General features: G+C 34.7%; 1 protein-coding gene across 7 annotated transcripts in view; it reads right to left on the bottom strand.

Moving 5' to 3' along the window:
• The window catches only part of LOC120430783 (uncharacterized), a 185463-nt gene that overhangs the window by 47366 nt on the left and 110527 nt on the right, over positions 1-27570 (bottom strand). For 5 of the 7 annotated variants that reach the window (XM_039595900.2, XM_039595908.2, XM_039595928.2 and 2 more), the window contains 3 exons: positions 20354-20678; positions 11142-11573; positions 5839-6052 (listed from right to left, as the gene is read on the bottom strand). In XM_039595900.2, the coding sequence (XP_039451834.1) occupies positions 5839-6052; positions 11142-11573; positions 20354-20678 (971 nt within the window). Of the gene's footprint in view, positions 1-5838; positions 6053-11141; positions 11574-20353; positions 20682-27570 lie in introns of all 7 variants that reach the window. The other 2 variants (XM_039595921.2, XM_052706278.1) reach the window with 2 other exon arrangements.

The following is a 27570-nucleotide window of genomic DNA, read 5'->3' as shown; positions in this document are numbered from 1 at the left end:
AGCAATTGATTGAATGAGGACTTCGTAATTTCAATTGAACTGCAACTAAACTCTCAATAATAAAGAAGACATCAATATCTTGCAAAATTAAAAAAAAACTTTTCCCTTTTTATCACCCACAATCCAACAAAAAAAACGACTCTCAAAAAAACGCCCAATTTCGGCATTGACGTTATATGATGATGATTTCTCTCTTTATCGTGGTCTCCTCCTTTCGGTGGGGGTAAGGTAAGAGAGTGATAATCTATGCCTTTCCCCCCTTCTCGATTTTTATTTTCCACCAAAATATGATGCACTCGATTACGTTTCTCAAAAAAAAACCGAGTTATAACTGGTTTTAGAAAGGATTTTCAACGATTCTTCTAAATTACAACATATTTAAAAACTGATAACACAATTAAATTTAAAAGTTTTTCTTAAAACATAAAACACTTTTAGGAGGATTGACCCTGCTTTTTCGTCCATGGTTTTGGCGGCAACTTGATTTGCGGAAATTTCGCCACGCAGATTTTCTTTTCGTTTGAGCGTAAACTGTATAAAAATCGGGGAAGCTTCTTCATTACAAATCGTTGAGCATCCTCTCATGACAGATAGTTCATAGTTGTTTTTGCTTAGACAATTAAAAAAGAAAATGCCTTTGATAAAATATACAAAAAATCATGGTAATATTACTTTTGGGAATGATTACATCTTTTATGTAAATTTTCAAATTTACCTCCAAAAATGTGTAATTTTACCACTTTTCTGGTGTACAATTTTAACATAAGAGAGGTAATATTCAACCTTTAAAAATTAAACTTTCCCACTTAACACGTGTTTTTTAGTGTTGTGATACTTTACACAACGAAAGAAATAATAACGAAAATTATATAAATAATATTACTGTTATCTGAAAGCAATTCTACATCATTCCAATCATCCAAATCATCAAATAATCTACACAGCAAAAAAAAGTTTAATTTTGGAATGTTGAAATTTTGGTGGGTTGAATATTCCCTTTTTTGAGTAATATTACATGAAAAATGTGAACCTGATGTACATTCATCAAAAACTGATTAATATTCATCAATTCCTGATGTAATATTACACATTTTTTTCAACACAAAATCTGTCACCATTTCCTGATGAATATTACCATCATTTTTTTCTGTGTAAAGCAAGGTTGTTAACACAGTAAAAAAATCATAGTTATATTACATGTAGGAATGAGTACATCTTTCATGGCGGAAAAAATAAGTTATTTTATCTCAAAAAATGCGTAATTTTACCACTATTCTGTTGCAAAAATGATAAATATTACCTCGATTATGATGTAATTTTATCTCAATTTAGGCTGAAAAGTGGCATAAAATGAGAAAAGTGGTAAAATTACACGTCTATAGAGGTAATAGGGGAAGGTGGGGCAAGACGACCATATGGGGCAAGAGGAACAATCGCTCGTACGGCTGTAATTTTTACAATATTGATTATTTCCAGTATGAGGAATTGTTGCTAGCAATGCAATCAGCTGATTCTACTACCACATAACCGCCAAAACGACGTAAACGCCACGGGGCATTAGATTTAATGAAGTTTTTTTCAAAACCTCTGTTTTCTTATAATATTTGGAAGGTACAAAATAAGGCTTAGGGTTCGTTTTAAGGCTCATTTTATCAAAATGCTATTTTTCCTAGATTAGAAGTGTCCCTACCAATGACATGCACCTATTGTAAAGTATGATTTCACTTTTGGTTATTTTTGTTAAGAGCTTTTAAAAAATCTGGTTCAGGTGGGGCAAGTGTACCATATGGATTTTTTGTATGGAAAAAAATACGATTTGCTGCAACAACATATTTTATTGGGAAATAAACACATAAAAGTACTTTAAAACTGATAAACAATTGTTAAAAAAAAATGTCCATACAAAATATAGTGATATTATGAAAATTTACTATTTATCATCTAAGTAATATTTTTTTCGTAAAAACGATCAAATTTTTAGTAAAATATTATTATTTCATCTAAAAATGAAAGAAACGTTTCAAATACATTCTAATCTGATGTATCTAAGTGATAACAGTTCAATTGTTAGCAAATTAACATGTTGTTTCATGCATTGTTTCTCTTGCCCCAACGGGTTGTTCGTCTTGCCCCACTAGTTGAGTAGAACGTATGGAAAATAAAAAAAAATTAAAATCGATTTTTTACATTAAAAAACAGGATTTTTTAAAAACTTGTTCTATCAAAGTCTTAGTCAAGACCTGAAATAAGATGATTATACAAAAATCCGACAAATTTTTGACGTTTTTAATGGGTTATAACGAGCATTTCCTTAGCTTGTTACACTTGCCCCACTTTCCCCTATTACACATTTTTTCTTACATGAAAAATGTACTCATTCCCAGATGTTATTTTACCGTGATTTTTTTCTGTTTGCACATAGTTAAATAAATTTATAGTGGTATTACGCCTGCGAATTTTGAAAGATTATGAGTTCGAAAAAAGGTGTAATATTGCCTCGAAATGAATGTAAATTTACATCTCTTTATACTTAAATTGAAGTAAAATTATATCGAAAAAAGAGTAATATTCAACCATACCCATTTTCAACTTTCAAAAATATTAATTTTGTTGCTACATTTACTAAAAAATATTTTTATGTTTTTTGAAAAATGTTCTCACACAGTTTCGAAAAGAGTAAAATTTAATACTGTAATATTTCGTCTCTTAAGATGTAATATTGCATCAACTTGGGTTAAGCCAGTCCAACAATGTTGACTGTTTTCCCATTTTTGACCGTTTAAATGACATTTGTTTTTTTTTCGTGATTTGGAATCGGTGTTCAGATGAAACAAAGAACACAACTTCGGCAAAAGTTTTGAAAATTAAGTAAAAATTGGTCCAGCATGTCTACAGCCCTTTAGCAGGATGGATTTTTGACGGAACATTGAGTTAAAACGACCTGCAAAAATGTTTTTTCAGCTTTTTGCCATCTGAGAACCGATTTCATCTCTGAAGTATTGTTGAAAAATGGGCAAAATTCTTTAAAACGCTTAAAAATGTGTAAAAAGATCTAACGATGGATTTACACTGGAAAATGAGTAAATTTACAATTTTTTGGAAGTAAAATTACACATTTTTCTGACATAAAATATCAACTCATTTCTAGATGTAATTTTACCACGATATTTTTCTGTGCATTGAAATCTTTTAATAAAAAAGTATTTTTTGTTAATGTACACACAATGATTTTTTTAACAAAAATCCGTACACAGTAAAACATTGTGTAAAATTGGAAGGTCTTAAATAGGATGGATTAATATTACCACTTTTACTATGTAATATTACATAAATTATTGTGGTCAAAAATAAATCACACGTTATAAGAAAATTAAAAATTAGTAATGATAGAATTGGAAGCATTGCTTGGCAATTTAATTCGGGTAAATTTTCATCTGAAATTTTAGAATATTGCCAATTTTTAGGGCTATTGCAAATTTAATTTCATGTTTTTGTCTCCTATCGCTCATAACTCTGTCAATTTCTCATAAAACTATGATCTTTTTGCATGAATTGAAAGCTTAAACATTCAACTATGTTTGACGGATAAGGGTATTTCATCCGATAAACTCTTCGAATCATGCCAAGCGCTTTAAATTTTTTTTTTTAAACCGGCATTTTCAAAATGTTTGGGGTAATTTGATCCCTCTTTCAACATTTTGAAGAAATCTGAAGGAAAATGTTTTTTATTCATCCAAACTTTTAATTTTCTATAAGTTACTGCAATTTCACATTAAACCTGTACGTTTGTGATCAAAATATAACAAGTTTAGCATGCAAAATATTTAAAAACTTAAAATTTACTTTTTTAGACCAAAATTGAGCATGTTTACAAAAGCTGGTAATTTTTGTTTACAAAACTTTTGAAAAATGGTTCAAACTGCAGTAAGTTATGTACAACTATACTAAAGGAAACTTTGTACGAAAACCCAGCCCAATTATTTAATCTAGAGGCTAATTCCAGTGACTGTAAAAATGCAGGGATCAAGTCTCCCTAAACGCACTTTTTTAAACAATTGATTGTAAAAATAGTATGACGATAAATTTAACGTCAAATACGTAAGGGTTTTGGAGTTGATATGTTTATCAAACAATTCATGTGTAAACAATATTTTTTTGAATAATTTTTGAGTGTTTTCTATACTTATCAAAACAAAGAAAAAAGATCTCTTGGAAGTTTTTTGGGGCACTTTTTAGAAAAATGTGTGTAACTCAATCTAAACATTTTTTAATTTTTTTCTTTGTTTTCTACAATGAGTTTTAGTCAATTTCGCACAACTTTCTAGAACAAAGCTAATTGTTTTACCCACATGCTGACGAGATACAGGCTTGGGATCAAGTGTCCCCGGGGAACAAGTCTCCCCACTCTCCCCTACACAGCAAAAAATCCGATGGTAAAATCGCATGCAAAAGCATGCAAATCACCTTTGCGGGAAAAGTGTTTGACTTTAATTTAATACAATAATGGAAAATACATTTTGCACTCGCAGCTGGATTACATTTTTTTCTTTTGCTGTGTATATCTAAAATTGGAATTTTCAGGAAATCGATAAAAAATCGATTTTTTACTATTTTGAAGACATTTTAGAACTGTTATTTTTGTTTTAGAAGCATTTTACAAATTTTTTATGTTTGTACAACAGGTCGAAGAATGACGTCACAAATTAAAAAAAAAAGTATATTTTCATGAATTTATTAATGTTTTTAATGTTTAACAACATCATATCTGTAAAAATGAATTAAGAATTTTGTAATACCTTTGGTATATTTTTTTAATCAAGCTAGAAATTCAAAATTGAGTATTTCCCCTCTTTTCTTTTCGACCTTAACCAAAAACTTTAAACAAGATTGAAAATAAAAAAAACTGAAAATTTTAATTTCACTGGTATATAATGTATAATCTAAAATTAATTGAAAGCAAAAGCAAAACCCGAAATTATTAAAAATGAAAGTCGTCTCCTTTTTAAAAAGAAAACTTCGCATTTTTTATGTTTCAATTCAGCATCAATTGACAAGCTATCGAAAGGTGCTTTACATTTCAACTTGTATCAACTAAAAATGCGAAAAATCAACAATTCATATCGTTTTTATTTCGCGAGCCTCAATCAAGACAAAAAACCAACACCCAAAATTCAGCGTCCGAAATTTTCCTTTACGCTTTCTAGCCACCTCTGGCGAATCGAAGAGATGTGATACAAAAGGTAGCCCTCTCTTGGCTGCTCTTCTCACCCCCCAGTAGAGTTGTAACTCTCAAAGCTTTCGTGACCATAACACCCCCATAAATTCGCGCAGCAGCTGCTGCCCAACAACACAGCAGCAGCAGCTTCCTCATTTAGACCCCAAGATATTCAACGGAGCTGAACAAATTGTGCACCTTTTGGGCAACACAAGTTTTGCCACTTCGTTACAAAGTTGTCCAAATTGAAAATGACGACTTCTCTTTGAAAAATTTGTTTAAATTATTTCAAATTTCGAAACACATTGACTTTTCAAACTCTTTTCTCTCAAAAAAAGTTATTAAACGTCCTCCAAATCTAAATGGATGATTTCCTAGGCCAAATGCATCTCACGAATGCACCAGCAAGCAAAAAATCAAGAGCAAATTAACCCCCCTGGCTCTAATTTGCAGCTTTTGACCACACGATTTTTCTCAAATCACGCGGTTCGTCGCTTGCACGCTAATTGAAGTCTCTTTCCCTTTAGAAGCTCGCGCGCGCGCAAGTCACGCACGTGGGATTCCACCGAATCAACGTTTCTACCCACATAACATCTAGTCTTCCCCAGGGTCTTGTTACTAACCTGACTGGACGAGCTCTTGCCGTCGCGGAGCAGCGTCAACCGGAGCCGGGTTCCACGCAGCTCGGCGTGGACCGTCCGCCAGGAGCGATCCTGCGAGCGCTTCCCGTCGATGAGCGTCACCTTGACGTTCAGCTCGCCCTCGCGCGTCACCGCGACCGACGGGTCAGCGGGCGCGTCCCGGAAGTGGGCCAACGCCTTCGATTTGGCACTGTGGCTGAAATTGGGAGGGAAAATCGGGATTAAAATTTGATTTTTAAACAAAATAAGGGGTTTTGAGAAGCACACGAACAAAAAATTTAGTGCCTTTGTTGTGGGGTCAGCAGATTTGCGGGACGGGTGAAAAACAACAACAACGACAACGGCAATAAAAACAAAATGGCGCAACGACAAGATGGCGAGCGGAGCGTGACACGAAACGAAACGCGGAGCAACAGGGTTAAGGTGCAGCAGGTGATGATGATGGTTACGTAAGTAAAGTCAGTCAGTCAGTCTTTTTGGTCGGGTGGTTGGTTGATGAGCAGCGAGGCAGATGATACAGATCGGTCAGTAGAAAAAAAAAGGAAAAAAAAACGGCGATTTTTCTATGGTTTGATTGGCTGTGAAGGATGATGGTTTGGAATGAGTGGTGTGGGGTGAAATGGGCTAGTATGATTGGAACACAACGTGGGTACTCGAATCATTGTTATTTTGATTTTGTTTACAATATTTTCTTTGAAGACTACAATCATCTCACAAATTTGGAATAGTTTAGAATTCATCCAAAATTTTAACAAAATGCGGCTTAACAGTTGATAAACACAATGATTTATTCTATACTTAACGGTACACATCAATCAGAGTCTAGGACATCTAGATTTTGATTACTAAGATTTCTATATCTTTTTCAATGACTAAGCAATTCTCCAAAATTTCGACCCCCATTTTATCTTGTATTTTTCTGTATTTGCCATAATCTTTGAAGTGGCCTTCCTTATGATCAAAGAAACCATTTTGCGTCATTGGTTCGTCCATACAAATTTACACACAAATATGAATAGAATTTGTATCTTGAGAACGTATTTTTTGACTAATTTGGATCTTCGGCTAAGGTGACATTTCGGGAAAAAAGGTACATAAACTCTTTAAAAATATCCTTTTTTCAATTTCCCATTTTTACACAAAAAAATAATTTTCACAAAAACATGATTTTTGAAAGAAGACAACTTATTAGCTTTGTCCCGCAAAGGGAAAAAATATTTACCTTTTTGGCATTTTTTTGAAAAAATCGTTTTTTTGGAAAACATTTACAAAACGAACGAAACAAAAAAATTAAAAGCAAAATCTGATTTCAAAATCGAATCAAACACGTTACAGATTTTTTTTTAAAGTGCACTGTAAAAAATCTAAGTAAATCCACCTTAACTTCATGTGCAAATTTGGTAGGAGTGTAAAAAGTGAAAAGAAGAAAAGAAAAAACTTCATGTGCAAATTTGGTAGGAGTTTAAAAAGTGAAAAGAAGAAAAAAAAATTTCGCATTATTTCCGACATAAAAGATGTACCTATTTCCAGTTGTAATATCACCATGTTTTTTTACTGTGTATGATTTTTGCGAAAATTTAGCAATTTTTCGTTTAACGGCATGGCTGGAGCAAATTATTACAAATCGAGATAACCAATCGAAGATTTTAACGTAGAAAGTTGTGATTTACCAACCTGAATCCGAATCTGTATAAATAAAAATATTCTATCGGTGGAAAAGGCGTTTTCAACACAAAAATAAAAATGTGTAATTGTGGAAGGTGTAAAATTGTAAGTTTCATCTGGGAATGGGTACATATTTTCTGTCACAATAGTTCAGAAGAAATGTACCCATCTGCAGATAAAATTTATTTAAAAAATTGTGTAATATTGCTAATTTTTGTCTAGTTACCTGTTATAATATGTAATTAAAATTTTCCACAATAATAAAGGTAATATTTACATCATAAATGTGTTAATATCAAACCTTCATATTTAATACCTTACATTTTTTTTTACTGTGAGCTGATTTTAGTTATAAATCATTGTCAGTACATTATGATTTTTTTATAAATAGATTTTGAAGTAGGCGCAGTAAAAAACATGACAAAATTACATCTAGATGTATGTCTATATTTTATTTAAAAAATGTGTCATTTTACTTCCAAAAATATGTAAATTTACCTCTTTTCCAGCGTAAATCCACTTTTGTCTCTCTTTACACATTTTTAACAGTTTAAAAGACTCTTGCCCATTTTTCATGATTCCTTCCATTAAATCGAAATCGAAACAGAAAAGTTGTAAAATTACAAATTTTCAGAGGCAAAATTACACATTTTTACATATCAGATGTACCCCTTCCCAGATGTAATATTACCATGATTTTTTTACTGTATAGGAAGGAGATTTGTAGAGAAAATTCTGGCTTTTAAAACTATTTTTTTTTTTCTAGTTACCATATTGAGACTTTTTTTTTTAAATATATGTTTTGCCCTAAAGGAATAAGGTCACCCGAAGTTAGCATAAAACGGAATGTCTTTTAAGTGGAATATCTTGAGACAGTCTAAACGGAGTTATAAACTTTTTAAAGTGTTCCAAAGATAAGAATTTCGCTACCAATTTTTTTTTTTTTTTTTTGAAAAATGCAATTTTCGCAGATTTTGATTTAGACCGGTGAAACACCAGTTTTAACGTACACTGAAAAAAAAGTCATGGTAATATTACTGGGAAGAAAAAAAAAATGTAATTTTTTGATTTAAGTTCTAAGAACGCATCAAAAAAACATGTTACCTTTTAAGAAATGCTAGTCTTGATTACAAAATTTGAAAATATTTAAAAGGTTTAACTCTTTTAAAAAGTTTTATAATTTTTTTTTTCACATTAAAAATCGGACCAATTAACAGTAGCCCAGATCACAAAATAAGGTAAAAATAAATTTTCCGAAAAATTGTGCCATTCTGGAAGTTTGGTGTCTTCATGTAACATTCGGAAATATTTTTTTGTGTGTACGTCTTCTACGACAAAATTTAGAGACAGATATTTTCAACCTTTAAAAATCAGTTTGTTGAATGGAGTAAATCAAGGTTTAGTTTTAGAGAAAGTGATGTGCGGGCACTTTTAGAGCTCTAAAAAAAGTTTTTTAAGATAATTTGGACTTAAGGGACAAAAGTCACTGCCATTTCAAGGTTCAAAACATCCAATTTATGCAGGCTTGAAAATTGATAAGTTTTTTTTTTAAATTATTTATTGATATTTTAATATTTAAAATTGAACTTATGATTTTATCAAAACTTGCCATCGTCAAATTATGACTTACTATCGACAAATTACACCTTCCCGTTGAAAATAATTGAATGACGCGATATTAAGTTTTGATTTTCACTGTATTATAAATGTAAGCACTAAATACGTAATGTTTTACAAAATAACGTATTTTAATGAAAAGGAAAAAAATGCATTATACCTTTCAAACAAAATTAAATTGTCAATAGATTTTCAATATTTTCTGGCATTAAATTAAAAATTCAAAATTTTCACAGAACACAGTATTTTTACGAAAATAGTGATTTAAAAAAATGCAATTTTCTAACGAATTACGAACAAAGTGTTCAAATTCCATGGTACGTTTTTAAAACCGTACCATGGAATTTTAACGCATTGTTCAAGAATTTGAGAACTGATTTTTATTCGTGTAGGTTTGTAAGCTTTTTAACAAAATAAATATAAGTTTTTGATAAAATTGTTGAAAAGTCAGAATTTAGCCTGAAATTCGTTTAAAACAATTTTTGTTTAAAAAATTATTGAGTTTATTGCCCTTAAAAGGGCAAATTTGAATTTGAAGCAAAAATCAAAAGATTTCAGAAAATGCCTATATATTTGGTGTATTTTTAAATTATGTTTCAAAAACATATAATATATATTATTTACAAACTTACATTACCTCCTAGTGCAAAATTGTCAAAAGAATCCGAAAATGCATTCGGTTTTCCGATCCAAAATCATGTTCATAGAGAAAATCATGACACTTTGAGAAGATTAAAATAATGCTATTCATCAACATTTCCTTAATTATAGATAAATAACTTTTTAAACTTTTAAAATTTGTATGAAAGGTTTTTCTTGAGGTACTTTAAACACTTTTCTACCACGGTCAGCCTTTAGAGTTTTTTTTTTTCATTAAATAAGTTCATTTTAAAAAGCTTCTTAAAATGAATTATTATCGATTATTGCCGATAACTTTTCGCGTGTCCACGTGGATTATGGATGGCTCCAAACTGATTCTTCCATTTTCAATCAAATTGCTTGAACATTGTTAAAAATCTTATTTTAAGAAATTTTGCAAATAACAGTTTACGGGATATAAGGATGGTCCCTAATAGAAAATTTGACCAGCATCAAATTTGTGTCCAGTTTACCCCACCAACCCGCAACTCCCTCAATTTTTCCATTGGTTGACCCCTTGTGCTGCCATAAACACAAGCCAGGTGGCTCCTCAAAAATGTCAGTGATGTTTTTCTTCATTTTTAAACGCGCGTTACGGTTCACGTGCTCCATCAGCAGTGCAGCGCAGTGAGGAGGTGACTTTTGCTCTCTTATGAGCAGCATCAGCATAATTCATGAGGAAAAGCGCAATAGACAAAGTACGGTAGAGCACCGAATTTGGTGGTCACGAGTGAAAGAGAAAGCTCCCCGCGATTGCATCACACCAAAAATGATTTTCGGACTTTGTGGTGGTGATGTGCGCGCGCGCGGAGTTCAAGTGATGAAAACATCATTTGATGATGATGATTATGAGTCGAAATGGGGAAAAGGAGTGCGAGAAATGTAATATTTGAAGATGGATGTGCGAAATGATCTAATTCTTCTCTTCGGCGATGATGATTGATGCGGTGTGATGATAATGGGTTTCTTTTCAAGTCTGAGAGAGAGGGAAATATGATGAAAGTGAAATTGTTCGCGTACACTGCTGTTGAAAGATGATGGAACTGTGCAGGAAAAAGTGATTTGCTCGTTATAGTGATACAAACAGCAATTGAGCAATACAACGAGTGTGTGTGTATTTGTGAGTGTGTGCGAGTAGGAAACAACGACAGCCATCGGATTTTTGAGTTGTTTGCTTATTTATTCAAAAAATCTTATCATTGTCAGCAGCTGATAACACTACGATTTGCTAAGGGATCCAGCTTTGTGGTCAAATACTTTGGAACTTTAAAAAAAAATCTCAAATTTCCAACCCATTTGACCACTCTACAAACTATTGCCACACTCAACAACACAACATCGATCATCATCGACCCTTCCCGAACCTTTGCGCAAAGAAGTAACTCCTCGTAACGATCCCGGACGCCGACGTCGTGGTGATCACGTGCAGATTCCCCAAACTGCTTCCGGTCAGCTGAGCCCCTCCCAACGTCGTCGTCGTCAGCGAAGCCGACCGCTTCTGGGCCGTCCTCGGACCCGCGGCGCTCCGGATCGCGACCGCAGGTTCCTCCCCCACTTCCCCGTCGCTGTCGGTCACGATGGCCGCGAACTTGGACGGGTCGTCAAAGTCCCGGTTTGTCGGAGTTGTCGGAGTCGTCGGTTCGGAGTTGTCTTTCGACGTCGACGGCTGCTGCTGGGACTCGAGAATCGGCGGCAGGTTGCCCTGACCACCGCCCCCAGGGGCTGACTCATCGAACAGCCTTCGCAGCGGTTGAATGTCGGTGTTGAAACGCGGACGTCGCCAGGGACGATACGCGCTGGTGATGGTTTGGGGGTTTGATTTATAAACGAGCAAACCAGAAATGTATTTTTTTTTTCGTTGGGTTTGGTCGTGGAGTCGATCACATTTTGAGATTTGCACAGGATATCAGCGGAGCGCGAAAAAAAAACAAACACGGAAGAGTTTGCGAAAAAAACAGACGAGAAAGAATTGCCAATTAGAACACCTCGAGGAGATCAACACGGGCCTTGGACAGTTCCCCCTTGAAGTGGATTTTTTGGGTGGAACGGAACGGATATAAGGTACATATTATGGAAGAATGTGACAGTGACGGTCTGATTTGGTTTTACTTTTACATTTTTTTATTCAGAGTTGGGAAATAATTTTTCAATTATTTAATTTAGGCTGCAGTTCACGGTTTCCGTTTTTTCTAGTTTGTTGACTTGTAATTAGTCTTTGTGAATATTTTTTATTTTTTTCTGGGATGTACGGAATGCAAAAGTCGAAATACTTTATCGACTCGATTATCCAAAGGTCTTGGAAAATTTTTACTTTGGATAATCAAACTTTGATTCGATTATCAAGATTTTTTTTCGCTGTTTTATTTTTGATTTATATAGAATTTTATTCAAAAATTACGGCCAAAATGATGGTGATGAAATATCGAAAAAAAATCATTGTGTCAGTCAACTATTCTGAAAAACGCACTTTTCACCGATGGAATATTTAGAATTGAACATATTCTTATTTTTAATCATATCGTATTTTTTCGAAAGTACTCAAATTTTTATAATTTGCAATACGGGATTCAAACGAAGCGAAACTTTGTATGCTTTTTCACTTCATCACTTAATTTTTGTTGAAAACTAAAAAAAATCACAAAATACTGTATTTTTTTGAAAATGCATAGTTTACAAATTTCCAATATGAATATCAAACGAAGCGTTTTGTTTACGTTTTTTTTTTTTGTAAATATTAAATATTTACAAAATACCATATTTTTTTCAAAAATACCAAAATTTCAAAAATTCGCAACATATTTGCGAAATTTTGTATGCTTTTTCACTTCACTAGAGTTTTTTTTTAAATTTTGTTTCAAAAAACACCGTATTTTTTTTAAAATGCTCTTATTTTTAAAACTTTTTTTGTTGAACACTAAATTTTTACAAAAAATCCGTATTTTTTCAAGAATACCCAAATTTTCAAAATTTGCAACATATTTGCGAAATTTTGTATGCTTTTTCACTTCATTAGGGTTTTTTCTTGTTTAAAAATTTTGTTTCACAAAATACCGCATTTTTTTTTAAATGCTCAAATTTTTAAAATGTGCAATATGGATATCAAACGAAGCAACATTTTTTATGCTTTTTAGCCTTATCAAAGTATTTTTTTAAATACTAGAATTTTCACAAAATACCTTATTTTTCGAATACACTTAAATTTTTGAAATTTGGAATAAAGGTATCAAACGAAGCTAAATTTTGTATGGTTTTTCACTTTATTAGTAAGTTTTTTTTTTTATATAAAAACTAAAATATTCGCATTTTACCGTATTGTTTTAACCTTATCAATTTTTTTTTTTGGAAAATACAAAATTTAACAAAATACCGTATTTTTTCAAAAATACTAAAATTTTCACAAAAAAAATATTAGTAAAATTTTGTATGCTTTTTCACTTCATTAGACTTTTTTAAAAACCAAAATTATCACAAAATACCGTATTTTTCGAAAATGTTCAAATTTTTAGAATTTGAAAATTTCGTAGTTTTAAGTTCAAGTTTTTATTTTTATAAATACTAAAACTTTCACAAAAAAATCGTATTTTTTAAAATACTGAAATTTTCGGAATTTGAAGTATAGGTATCAAACGAAGCGAAATTTTGTATGCTTTTTCACCTTATTAAAGATTTTTGTTTAAATTCAATAAATTTCAGAAGATAACGTATTTGTTTGAAAGTACTCAAATTTTCATAATTTGCAATATGGGTATCAAACGAAGCGAAATTTGGTACTCTTTTTAAAATTATTAGAGTGTTTTTTTTTTTTGTAAAATAAACTAAAATTTTCACAAAATACCGTAATTTTCGAAAAAATTAAAAAAAAAATTTCATTATGGATATCAAACGAAGCGAAATTTTGAATGCTTTTTCACTTCATTAGAGTTTATTTTTTGTTAAAAAGTGAAATTTTTTCAAAATACCGTATTTTTCAAAAAGCTCAAGGTTTTAAAATTTGCAATATGGATATTAAACGAAGCAATTTTTTTTTTGCTTGTTCACCTTATCAAAGATTTTTTTTAAATACTAAAATTTTCACAAAATAACGTATTTATATGCGAATATACTCTAATTTTCGAAATTAAAAAAATAGGTCTCAAACGAAGCGAAATTTGGTGTTCTTTTTAAAATTAGTTTTTTTTCTTAGAATATACTTAAATCTTCACAAAACACCATAATTTTTCGAAAATATTAAAAAATGCAATATGGATGTCAAACAAAGCAAATTTTGTTTTGCTTGTTCACCTTATCAAAGGATATTTCTTGACTTTTTTTTGATAAGGTCCTATAAACAAATGTAAACATTGAGTGTATCCCTTTCACACCTTATGTCAAAGTCCATCGGAGTAAGCGGGATACACTCAATGTTTACATTTGTTTATAGGACCTTATCAAAAAAAAAGTCAAGATTTTTAATGCTAACATTTTCACAAAATACCGTATTTTTTGCGAAAATACTAAAATTTATGAAATTTGTAATTAGATCTTGAACGAAGCGAAATTTGGTACTCTTTTTGAAATTATTAGAGTTTCTAGAATGTACTAAAATTTTCAAAAAATACCGTAATTTTTCGAAAAAAAATAAAATTTTGAAAATTTTACTTTATTAAAGTTTTTATTGGAAAACACTAAAATTTTAACAAAATACCGTATTTTTTCGAAAATACTAAAAAAAAAATTTACAAAAAAGGTATCAAATGAAGCGAAGTATGCTATTCCACATTATTAGAGTTTTTGCTGGAATATACAAAAAAAATCACAAAATACTGAAATTTTCAAAAGCACTCAAATTCATAAAATGCAATAAATGTATGAAATGAAGCGAAATTTTGTATCCTTTTTCAAATTCTTCGATTTTTTCTGAAATATAATCGAATTTTCACAAAATACCGTATTTTTTCCAAAATACTCAAATTTTCATAATCTGCAATATAGATATAAAATGAAGCGAAATGTTAAATGTATTTTAACTTTTTTTTTTAATACTTTTATTTGTTGTAAAATTGCTGTTTTATTTTTGTTCAAAATCAAATTATTCGCTCTACAGCTTTGCCTTGGCGTTCTCGATTGCGAGATTCCTACTCGAAACTAGGTGTTCGAAGGCTTGATTGTTGAGGCAATTGCAAACCTCTTTTTACACCTTAGCTTCCATCCACCCCGGGATTTGAACTGACGACCTTTGGATTGTGAGTCCAACTGCCTGCCAGCGACTCCACCGAGGCAGGACCCAGGGAGACGACTCCTACACCTGGACTGAGCTAACGACCTAACCTTTTTTTTTTTTTAGGTTAGTCCGGGGCCAACATTTACTTCCCTTCCGACGGAAGGCGTGATCAGACAGATCTCGTCTCGAAAAATGCCACCGGGACCGTCTGCGATCGAACCCAGGCCGACTGGGTGAGAGGCAATCACGCTTACCCCTACACCACGGTCCCGGATTTATTTTTGTTAGCTCTCCCATTTTTCATAGCAGATATATTTTTTAATATTTTTATTTATTTTTTTAATAAAACATATTTTTATATTTTCCATATCAATTAACTCATGTCTTAGACTTTTTCTTTAAAAAAATATTCTGTAATATTTCTGTAAGTTTTTTTTTATTCTTTTAAATACTAACTGTTTTTAAAGTAGGTACGTTAAAGTTAAAGTGATTTTTTACAGTTTTTTTTAATTTCTATCATTGCACAGTGGTCTAGATCGCATTATTAAGTGGAAAATAGATTTTCCGAAAAATGGTGAAGTTTTGGAGCGCTGGTGTCTTCAGAAGAGTTGTTGCAAATAGAAAAGGGCAACTTTTGGTTTAGATCAAAATTAGGGTGGTTCACGATTAGGTTGATTTTGAAAATCTAACTTTTTAGGATTTTTTGGGTAATTTTTTTTTTTTTTTGAATTAAATATACTTTATTGAATCTTTCTTATAATAATTACATTTGGTTTACATAATAAGTGGTCAGCTGTGGCTCTTCAGCTTTAGTTTGCTTTTCGTGATTTAAACACTGTTCATTTTCTTAACTTTAAAAGTATATGATTTATCATTTTTGTAACACTAGGTACAACGAGGAAAAAAAAAAAAAAAATTTAAGAAAACATAACCTAACTTAAAACTAACTTAATCTTACCATAAACTAAACCAATCCTTGAATCAAGGGGTATTCAGATATAGCACATTTTTCCCTGAATTTCAAACATTTTTCTTGAATCTTCTGATCCAACATTTTTACTTCTGCTAATTCATGAACCTCACTTGATCTTGTCCAGCCAGGAACATTCAAAACCATTTTGAGTACCTTGTTTTGGACACGCTGGAGCTTCAATTTATGAGTTCTAGCGCAACACTCCCAAACAGGTACTGCATACTCAATAACGGGGTAAATAATTTGCTTGTAAACTGCTAGCTTATTTTTCAAAGATAGCTTTGATTTTCTGTTAATTAAAGGATACAAACACCTGATGAGAATGCTGCACTTGTTCAATATTTTATCTACATGCTGCCGAAACAATAGTTTCGAGTCAAGTATGAGACCTAAATAGACAACTTCCTTTGACCAGGGTATTGAAACATCATTCATTTTAATCAAAACATCATCCTTTGGGACAAATCGGGCCGATTTGGAAAGTGGAAAAATGATGGTTTGAGTTTTGGCTGCATTTATGCGAATTTTCCAGTCGCCAAAGTATTCGGAAAGAACGTCAAGACCCTTCTGAAGACGGCCAACTAAATATCTGGTTATTTTACCCTTATAAATAACGGCAGTGTCATCAGCAAAAAGTGACAACACACCATTACCAGGAAGAGTAGGCAAATCAGATGTAAAAATATTGTACAGAAGTGGGCCAAGAATACTTCCTTGGGGAACCCCAGCATCAATGTTGAATAATCCAGAAGCAATCCCATTCAGAAAAACCCTGAACGATCTCTCCGAAAGATAGTGCTGGATAATTTTGATAAGATACATTGGAAAACCGTATAAATACAGTTTATGTATCAAACCATCATGCCAAACATTGTCAAAAGCCTTCTCAACATCCAACAAAGCCATAGCAGTTGATTTTGACTCAAGCTTGTTCTGCTTGATGATTTTAGTTACTCTCGTAAGCTGATGAGCAGTATTATGTCCCTTTCGGAAGCCAAACTGCTCGTTCAAAATTATATTATTATCGTTGGTAAAATCCAAAAGCCTTGAATAGATGACCTTCTCAAAGAGTTTGGACAGACTACTCAAAAGACTAATGGGACGATAACTTGTTGGCGATGTTGGATCTTTTTGAGGCTTCAAAATTGGTATGACTTTGCCCAGTTTCCAATTGGTGGGGAAGTAACCAAGTTGCAAACATTTATTGAAAATATTGGCTAGATATTGAAAGAACTGATCACTCTGTTTTTTCAACACTAGATTAAAAATGTTATCAAAGCCTGGAGCTTTCATATTTTTCATTTGTTTAACTGCAACTTTGACTTCCTCACCAGAAACATGGGAATCTGCAGGAAGTTCAAAGGTAGAGTCATTGATTGTTGAAATACTATTGGCAACTGATGTTTCTTTACGGCTGGTCATGGAAGCGCCAAGATTATGTGAACTAACAAAATGAAGCCCAAGTGCATTTGCCTTTTCCTCGGATGTAATCAAAGGAGAATCCTGAACAATAAGAGGAGGAATAGGCTTTGGTTTGTTTTTAAGAACTTTAGAAAGTTTCCAAAATGGTTTTGAATAATTCCCAAGCTGGCTTACATGTTTTGAAAATTCTTGATTTCTGATATTGTCAAGTCGGTCTTGTATGATTTTGTTCAAATTGTTCACTGAAACCTTTTTGTCATAGTCCCCAGTCCGTTGATATTGTCTCCTATAAACATTCCTAAGTCTAATCAAGTGTTTAGTATCTACGTCAATATCAGTTACCTTAAAATTAACAGGAACCTCCCGAACGTTGGCAGCCTCTGCTTGGTTGATAGCCTGCTGGATCACCTCCAGCGAACGATCAATATCAGCAGAAGTTTCCGGGTGTTGATCATAGTCGATGTTGCTGTCTACCACTTGCTGAAACTGCTGCCAGTCAACGTTGTGGTAATCTTTCCGGGTTGGTTGCCGCTGCGGAGTAACGGATGCTCCAACCTCCACAACCACCGGATAGTGATCAGAACTCAACTCTTCAAACACCTCAGGATGAGCCACGTTCTCAGCCATATTGGTAATGAAGAAGTCGATGATTGAGTGATTCCCAGACCGAGCCACCCTCGTTGGACGATCCGGACTCACAACGTTGTAGTATCCGTTTTGCAGATCGTTGTGCAGAATCACTCCGTTCCGATTCCTCCTGCTGTTGCCCCAAACTTCATGCTTCGCATTGAGGTCACCAGCGATGATGTACTTTGCGCTCCGCCGTGTTAGCTTCTGGATATCGCTCTTCAGTTTTGCTGCCGAACCATCTCTGGCATTCACCTGACGTGGGCAGTATGCAGCAATGAAGAGTACTGGGCCAACCGAAGTGGGAATTTCCACCCCAACGGCCTCGATGATGTCCAGCTTGAAGTGTGGCAGCCGGCGTGGCTTGAGATCACGATGAACAGCGACAAGCACACCTCCTCCTCCAGAGGTGGTCCTATCGAGCTGCGTCGCGATCTTGTAGTTTTGCAGATAAACTTTTTCACCGGGCTTCAGATGAGTTTCCGTGATGGCAGCTACGTCGATCTCCTTCTCGCGAAGAAAATCCACCAGCTCTAAGTTCTTCCTCCTAATGGAGCAAGCGTTCCAATTCAGCATCTTGAGGGACCTACGATCCATACTGGATGACGAACGAGGTCAGCACTTCAATCTGCTGGGTCTTGGTTTTGCATCCACGCAGTGCAGCGGACATCTGTTTGAAAATATTGAGGAGTTCGGTTGAGGTGTAAAGATCATTACCATTTTCCTCAACTGCTGGTTCTTGGGTTGGTCTTGGCTCCTGGCTGAAGCCCGGTGGTGGCGGTCTCGGCTCCTGGCTGGAACCCGGCCGTGGATGATTCATCTCAGCTCTCTTCCTGGGATCCAACGGCAACGGTGCCAAGTTTGGGACCTGGCGTCGCGGTTGAAGAGGTGGAAAATGTTGCTCCACCAGGGCTGGAGGAGTTCTACGACGCTGAGGCTGATTCTTCGTCGATGCTTGCTGCCGAATTTTCACGAACTCAGCTCTCTTGGGGCACTTTCGGTCGGTTGACGAGTGCTCACCGTTGCAATTGAGGCACTTCACCAGCGAATCTTGGATGCACTGGGATGTGATGTGCGCATCGGTACCACATTTGGCGCAACGACGCTTCAGGTGGCAGTTCTTACCTCCGTGCCCGAAACCCAGGCAGTTGAAGCATTGTGTGACGTCACGGTGCACTGGTCGGTATCGCTCCCACGACACGATAATGTTGAAAACCGCTCGGATTGCCTTCAGCTCAGGAAGCGTCGTCGATCCCTTAGCCAAATGCAGCAGGTAGAGCTGGTCACGGTACTTGATGTCTTTGTTGCGTCGGCTCATTTTGTGCACGGCCAACACATCCAGTTTCAAAACTTTTAGCTCGGCAGCTAATTCCTCCACTGGCATGTCGTACAGACCTCTGACGACGATTTTGAACGGCTTATCCATGACGACATCATGGGTAAAGTACTCCGCCTCGTTTTCGGTCAAGTAATCCTTGACCAGTTGATAGTGCTGCCTGGATTGCACCAGCACCTTAAATCCATCCTGACACAGACGAATGTTGCCTTGGACTTTCCCAGACTTGATGAGTTCAACCAGCCCCGCTCGAAAGTCGATCGTTGCTGCTGATTGCCGCACATAAAAAGGAGGCAGTTTCTCCTTTCGCTGTTTCACTTCATTCTCCTTTGCTTCCGCTACCTGGTCCTCGTCAGGCAGTCCAGCGAACTTGTTGTTCTTCAAAAGCTGCTCCTCGTGCGATGAAGAGTTCTCCTCCTCCTCATCCATCGGTACAGTACCGTCGCTCTTTTTCGTCTTTTTGCTGTTCGATGTCACTTCCAAAAGCACCTTCCTTTTGGAAATTCCCGGTTTTTGGCCATCAGTTGAGGCCTCAACCTTCCTTTTGGAAATTCCCACTTTTTTGCCTGCTTGAGCCGCAGGTAGGGCAATATTGCCGGCGTTTTGCGCCGGGACGCGACGAGTCATGTTGATTCAGACAACCTTCACCAACGAATGCTCGGATAACAAATCATTTTTTGGGTATTTGTTCGTCTTCTAGGCACTTTTAGAGCTCTAAAAAACGAACATTTTTATTTTTTTACAAGTTCATTTGGACTTAAGGGTCAAAAGTTACAGCCATTTTAAGGTCAAAAAGATGCAAATTTAAAACTCAAATATCTTAAAAAGCCGCAGGCCAAATTTTAAGCGCCAGGTTGCATTCGTAAGAAGAGATTCGGGTTAATCTATCATCAATCAGCATCATCAGGTTTCTTTCCAATATTCAGAGATACATCATTTCCATACCAGACCGTCACGTCCAAAGGGCCAATTCCCTGCCAAACCCAAATGTCAACCTCCAAAAACCCCTCAAACCTACCTCTTGAGCTGCTGCGACACCTGCTGTTGCAGCTGAATCTGCGGCACAACCTGCTGCTGCTGCTGCTGATTTGTCAAACTCAACTGATCCCCTCCAGCGCCTCCACTGCCACAGGCCACTTCCGGTTCCGTGTCGGGCGTGTCCGGCGGCAGCGACATCGGGCTGCTGTCGACGGACGGTTCCGCCGACGACTCCATCATGTGCAGCAGGTTGTCGTGGGCCGTCGCCCGGAGGTACGAGATTCGGCGCGTCTTTCGCTCATCCTCCTCGATGGTCAGCGGCTGCTGGTGCTGCTGCTTCTGGCGGAGGACCACCTGGTTGGAGTCTGCTTTGCGTGGGGGGAATATAGAAGGAATTTCGCGTTAGTGAGTTGAATTTGAGAACAGAGATTTGTAGTTTTATTTTAGAAAAAAGCAAAAGATTTTCTTCTTTTATTTGGGTGAGTGATTGTGAGTGCAAGTGTGTGAGTAATAGTTTTGCGCAATTAAAAGCTGTTAGCGATAGGCGATAGAAGACAAACCGAAAAAGCATTCAATTAAAACTTTTAAGATCGTTTTTTACCCCTTTTTCGAAGAAGTAACCTCGTGGCCAAAAGTGATTGTGTTACGTGCGTGTGTTAGAGAGAGAGAGAGAGGTGGCGGAGCACATTTCACGAGGAGGTCGATTATTACTGCTATTATTGGAGGGGGAGTGGCGATCGATCGCCGTCATTCATAGGAGGAAATTGAAAAAGCTTGGCGTGAAAAGTGGAATCTTTTAAAGTCGCCATCAAAAAGGCTAGGAAGATGATAAAATGTATGCGCGCGAACGCGCGCACTCGAAATAATTACATAAAAGCTGAAAATTTATCAAACTCTTCGGGTGGTCCCCGCGTGAGAGAGGTGGAAAAAGCGATTTTTAAGTGACGAAAATAGGAGCAACAGCAGCATCATTGGTGGTCTACTGACCACAATCTCAACGCCAAAGTATCACTTATGCGCGTTGTGCCATACAATTTTTCGGGGGTAAATGATATCCTAACGCAGTCGATGTGAAAATGGTAATTCGATAGCGTAACGTGTTTTTTGTTGATCTAGGAAAAAAATGGTTTTAGATATTTTGCTGTAGAAATTGGGAACGATCGCGTTTGTAATAGGGGGAGAGGGGGTAATATGCACCCCCTAAGGGAAAACTGTGATTTCTCAACCATTACAGCATTACTTTGGAAGAATTTTGCTCGATGTTCTAGAACAACTATTATTCTTCGTCATCCATGAGAAAAAGTCTTAAAAAAACCTCAAAATTGTTCGAAAATATCAAATTTCTAAATACATTTTTGATTCATTTCAAACAACCATGCGGGGCAATATGCACCGCAACATTGGGGCAAAATGCACTACAACACCGGGGCAAAATGCACCACAACATGGGGCAAAATGCACCGGGTAAAAGCAGTTTTCACTAGTCACCACTAGATGACACCACTGTTTTTACAAAGGAGCTTCATAGCGGTGCATTTTGCCCCGACCACGCTTTTTGCAGAAAATTTAATCAAAAATGCATTTTTTGATGTTTTTGGACTCATCTATCTACAGAATAATGAAGATTATTGCAAAAACTATATACCTCAACACTTACAATATCAATAAAAGCTTTTTATATTGTCCAAAATTCATAATGAAGGTTCAATTAAAATTAGATGAAAACACAACATTTTAAAGTTTTGCAAATAACTTGAGCTGTTTCTATACTGCGATGCTCAAATTTTTCCAGCATGGTTTAGCAATGTTAAGCTTCCAATTTCTATAATTTTTCCCCGGAAAATTCTTCCAAATACCGAGAAAAGCAGGGGGTGCATTTTGCCCCGGGGGTGCATATTACCCCCTCTCCCCCTATAATTTTTGAAACGTTTTTTTTTTTCAACGGTTTGTGGCGTATTGAGTTCAATCCTCATTATGGTTTCACAACATTTGATACCAGAAATTAAAAAAAATGTATTAAAGCTAACAAAAAAAACTAAACTCAACGATAAAAACTAAGAAAAAAACTAAATTTAAAACAAAAAAGAAAAAAATTAAACCATGCACTAACAACAAAACAAACACAAATTCAATAAAATAAATAAATGAACTGAATGTATATCCTGAAGCTTTTTATTCATGTTTATCGTAATTAAAACTTACAGATATTTTTATAAATTAAATAACCACAATTGATTTGGATTTTATAATAAGATCATTTTCAAACATTTTTTGCTGCAACACTTTACATTCTCCTAATTATTTTTGGTTCAAAAAACAAGAAGCATTTTTTTTCAAAATAAATAAATGATATCAACTCACTATTAAAATCCAATAAAAAATTATCCTCTTACCTATACTGCCCCTGATCGCATAAATGTCCCATATGCATTTTCATCGTTTTTGAGTTATTGATGCAGTTTTGTTCAAAATCGCGTGATCTTTCAGAAAAGCCTATAACATCCAGTAGGGGGAGAGGGGGTAATATGCACCCCCTAAGGGAAAACTGTGATTTCTCAGCCTTTACAGCATTACTTTGGAAGAATTTTGTTCGATGTTCTAAAACAACTATTATTCATCGTCATCCATGTGAAAAAAGTCTTAAAAAACCTCAAAATTGTTCGAAAATATCAAATTTCTAAAAACATTTTTGATTCATTTCAAACAACCATGCGGGGCAATATGCACCGCAACATTGGGGCAAAATGCACTACAACAACGGGGCAAAATGCACCACAACATGGGGCAAAATGCACCGGGTTGAAAACAGTTTTCACTAGTCACCACTAGATGACACCGCTGTTTTTACAAAGGAGCTTCCCAGCGGTGCATTTTGCCCCGACCACGCTTTTTGCAGAAAATTTAATTAAAAATGCATTTTTTATGTTTTTGGACTCATCTATCTACAGAATAATGAAGATTATGGCAAAAACTATATACCTCAACACTTACAATATCAATAAATGCTTTTTATATTGTCCAAAAATCATAATGAAGGTTCAATGAAAATTAGATGAAAACACAACATTTTAAAGTTTTGCAAATAACTTGAGCTGTTTCTATACTGCGATGCTCAATTTTTTCCAGCATGGTTTAGCAATGTTAAGCTTCCAATTTCTATGATTTTTTCCCCGGAAAATTCTTCCAAATACGGAGAAAAGCAGGGGGTGCATTTTGCCCCGGGCGTGCATATTACCCCCTCTCCCCCTACTTTGTTCTAGAAATCAGGAGGAAATCCAGCTAAGTAATTTTAATTTATGTTTTTTTTTAATGTTCTCAAAACTTCACAGTTTTTAAGCTGATTTTTGGAAGGTTTTTAAAAATGATGGTTGAATATTACCTCTTTTCGATGTAATTTCACCTCAGTTTACATGGAAAAATATGTAAATTTACATAGTTTTTCAAACGTAAAATCGGTTTACACAGTAAAAACAAAATCATGATAATATTACTTCTAGTACATCCTTAATGTCTGAAAAAATAAGCAATTTTACCTCTAAAAATGTGCAAATTTGTCACTTTTTGGTGCAATGCCACTTTTTCTGTTTAAATTGAGGTAACATTACATCATAATCCCCAAAATACACAATTGTTTACTGTGCACATGGCTAGATGTAATATTCAGATGTTTTTACAGTGTCAATTTTTTTTTAAACTATTCATCTTTGCAAAGCATAATTTTGTATGGTGCTTCAGAACATATGGGTCATTCCAGGTCAACTGAGTACACTTTTGGATTCGACCTTCACCGATTTGGATCAAAGTTATTTGGGGCTGATTGGACCATCCCTCTATTTTTAGCACCGCACTCTTTTTTGACGATTTTCTAAAAAAAAAATTTCTTTTAATCATAACTTTGCAAATATTTGAGCAAAAGACTATCTCTACGTTGCATTTTATAGAAAATTGTACAAGGAATTCGATAAAAATAAAATGTTAACCCTTAAATGCCCCCTAATATTATATTTTAACGTTTCAAGTTTTAAAATTCATTTTTGACCAATTTCTTATATTTTTATTTATTTTATTTTATCACCATCGTGTTTCCCGGATAATTTTACATGGGTAATTCTCCGCCAACTCACACAGCAGTTGCCCCGACCCCTCTTCGATTTGCGTGAAACTTTGTCCTAAGGGGTAACTTTTGTCCCTGATCACGAATCCGAGGTCCGTTTTTTGATATCTCGTGACGGAGGGGCGGTACGACCCCTTCCATTTTTGAACATGCGAAAAAAGAGGTGTTTTTCAATAATTTGCAGCCTGAAACGGTGATGAGATAGAAATTTGGTGTCAAAGGGACTTTTATGTAAAATTAGACGCCCGATTTGATGGCGTACTCAGAATTCCGAAAAAACGTATTTTTCATCGAAAAAAACACTAAAAAAGTTCTAAAAATTCTCCCATTTTCCGTTACTCGACTGTAAAAAAATTTGAAACATGTCATTTAATGGGAAATTTAATGTACTTTTCGAATCTACATTGTCCCAGAAGGGTCATTTTTTCATTTAGAACAAAATTTTTCATTTTAAAATTTCGTGTTTTTTCTAACTTTGCAGGGTTATTTTTTAGAGTGTAACAATGTTCTACAAAGTTGTAGAGCAGACAATTACAAAAATTTTGATATATAGACATAAGGGGTTTGCTTATAAACATCACGAGTTATCGCGATTTCACGAAAAAAAGTTTTGAAAAAGTTGGTCGTCATCGATCATGGCCGTTCATGGTCACCCGCGACAGACACGGACGACGAAACAAAGAGAAACGCAAAAAGTAACTTTTTCAAAACTTTTTTTCGTAAAATCGCGATAACTTGTGATGTTTATAAGCAAACCCCTTATGTCTATATATCAAAATTTTTGTAATTGTCTGCTCTACAACTTTGTAAAACATTGTTACACTCTAAAAAATAACCCTGCAAAGTTAGAAAAAACACGAAATTTTAAAATGAAAAATTTTGTTCTAAATGAAAAAATGACCCTTCTGGGACAATGTAGATTCGAAAAGTACATTAAATTTCCCATTAAATGACATGTTCCAAAATTTTTTACAGTCGAGTAACGGAAAATGGGAGGATTTTTAAAACTTTTTTAGTGTTTTTTTCGATGAAAAATACGTTTTTTCGGAATTCTGAGTACGCCATCAAATCGGGCGTCTAATTTTACATAAAAGTCCCTTTGACACCAAATTTCTATCTCATCACCGTTTCAGGCTGCAAATTATTGAAAAATACCTCTTTTTTCGCATGTTCAAAAATGGAAGGGGTCGTACCGCCCCTCCGTCACGAGATATCAAAAAACGGACCTCGGATTCGTGATCAGGGACAAAAGTTACCCCTTAGGACAAAGTTTCACGCAAATCGAAGAGGGGTCGGGGCAACTTTTCCCGATTTCGTGTGAGTTGGTAGAGAATTACCCACATACTAATCAATGTAAACCTCAAACTAAAATGACCTATTGGCGAGAAACAGTGATTTTACTAGAAAAGTTTGATTTTGCGCATTTTATTTTTTTATATTGCACATTTTGTTTTTAAATTTTAAATCATTAATAATGTCAAAAAAAGAGGCTCAAAAAAACATATACTTATATAAAATGAATAATTTTTCACAACATCATAAATCTGGCATAAAATATTTTAAAAAAATGCTAAAAACATCGTATTGAAAAAAAAATCAAGGACTTCAATTTGCAGTGTGGGTGCCAGTGTCGATACGAAATTTTTGATAAATTTTCTCAGAAAAAAGGTTTTGGTAGAAAATTTGTATTTGAAATTTCACACAAAATAGGAATAAATTTGGATAAATACCGTATTTGTTTCATTAAACACAATTTTGTAAGCATTTTTGAATTTACGATACGCAACTTAGGTTTATTAAGTTTAAAATGTAAATTACCAACAAATAAACTATATTTCACCCAAATTTCACCATAAAAAATGGATGTCGAACGATGCCAAGTCATCAAAATATTAATTTATTTTTGTATAAGACTTTTGATATTTTTTCTAAAAAAAATAAAAATGTGAGCTCAATTTTTTGAACAGCTTTTGATTCTTTTGAATTTTTTGAATCTTTTACTGCTAATACAGCAATTCCCCACGAAAACAGCATGGAAAAAAACGAAAGTCCTCGGATCGGGCTCAAAATTTTTCTGGGGGTTCCCTGGCCGAAATAATTAGACCCGTATTTTTTTGTTTGGCCATTAGGGTGACCTACGGCGTGTTAGGGTGGTCTGAAAAATTGCCATTTTCGTCGATTTTTGCAAAAACCACTTTTTTCGAAAAATTATAACTCCTCGTCATTTTAACCGATTTCAATTGTCTTATACGCAAATGAAAGGTGATAAGTTGGCCTTCCAAAGAAAAATAGTAAGAAGTTTCAAAAATATAGTCTAACATATAAAAAGGGCGTATGAAACTTTAAAATGCCGTTTTGACGGTGTCTGGACCAAAGAGCCTATGTCTGGAAATATTTTTATCGGATTCCCCGGACATTTTTACATAATATACTAAAAAATGGGAGGAGTTCATTAACAGGATTCCGAGATATGATTTTTTGAAAATAAAATCCGTGTTTTTCGACGCGCCGCGCGCAAAAACCGGAGAATGACGAAATTGGCAAAAAATCTACTTTTTTCACTAAAACTGCAATAACTTTAAAATTTCAGCGATGACCTATACATGTCTGGGTACCAAAAGTTGCGTCTTTTAATTACGAAAATTTTGGTACCCAGACATGTATAGGTCATCGCTGAAATTTTAAAGTTATTGCAGTTTTAGTGAAAAAAGTTGATTTTTTGCCAATTTCGTCATTCTCCGGGTTTTGCGCGCGGCGCGTCAAAAAACACGGATTTTATTTTCAAAAAATCATATCTCGGAATCCTGTTAATGAACTCCTCCCATTTTTTAGTATGTTATGTAAAAATGTCCGGGAAATCCGATAAAAATATTTCCAGATATAGGCTCTTTGGTCCAGACACCGTCAAAACGGCATTTTAAAGTTTCATACGCCCTTTTTATATGTTAGGCTAGATTTTTGAAACTTCTTACTATTTTTCTTTGGAAGGCCAACTTATCACCTTTCATTTGCGTATAAGACAATTGAAATCGGTTAAAATGGCGAGGAGTTATGATTTTTCTAAAAAAGTGGTTTTTGCGAAAATCGACGAAAATGGCCATTTTTCAGACCACCCTAACACGCCGTAGGTCACCCTAATGGCC

The sequence above is a fragment of the Culex pipiens genome, chromosome 1, assembly GCF_016801865.2.
Source record: "Culex pipiens pallens isolate TS chromosome 1, TS_CPP_V2, whole genome shotgun sequence".
In the NCBI taxonomy this organism is placed as follows: Eukaryota; Metazoa; Arthropoda; class Insecta; order Diptera; family Culicidae; genus Culex; species Culex pipiens.
Note: the sequence above shows the minus strand (reverse complement) of the source record. Positions and strands in the feature narration are given on the sequence as shown.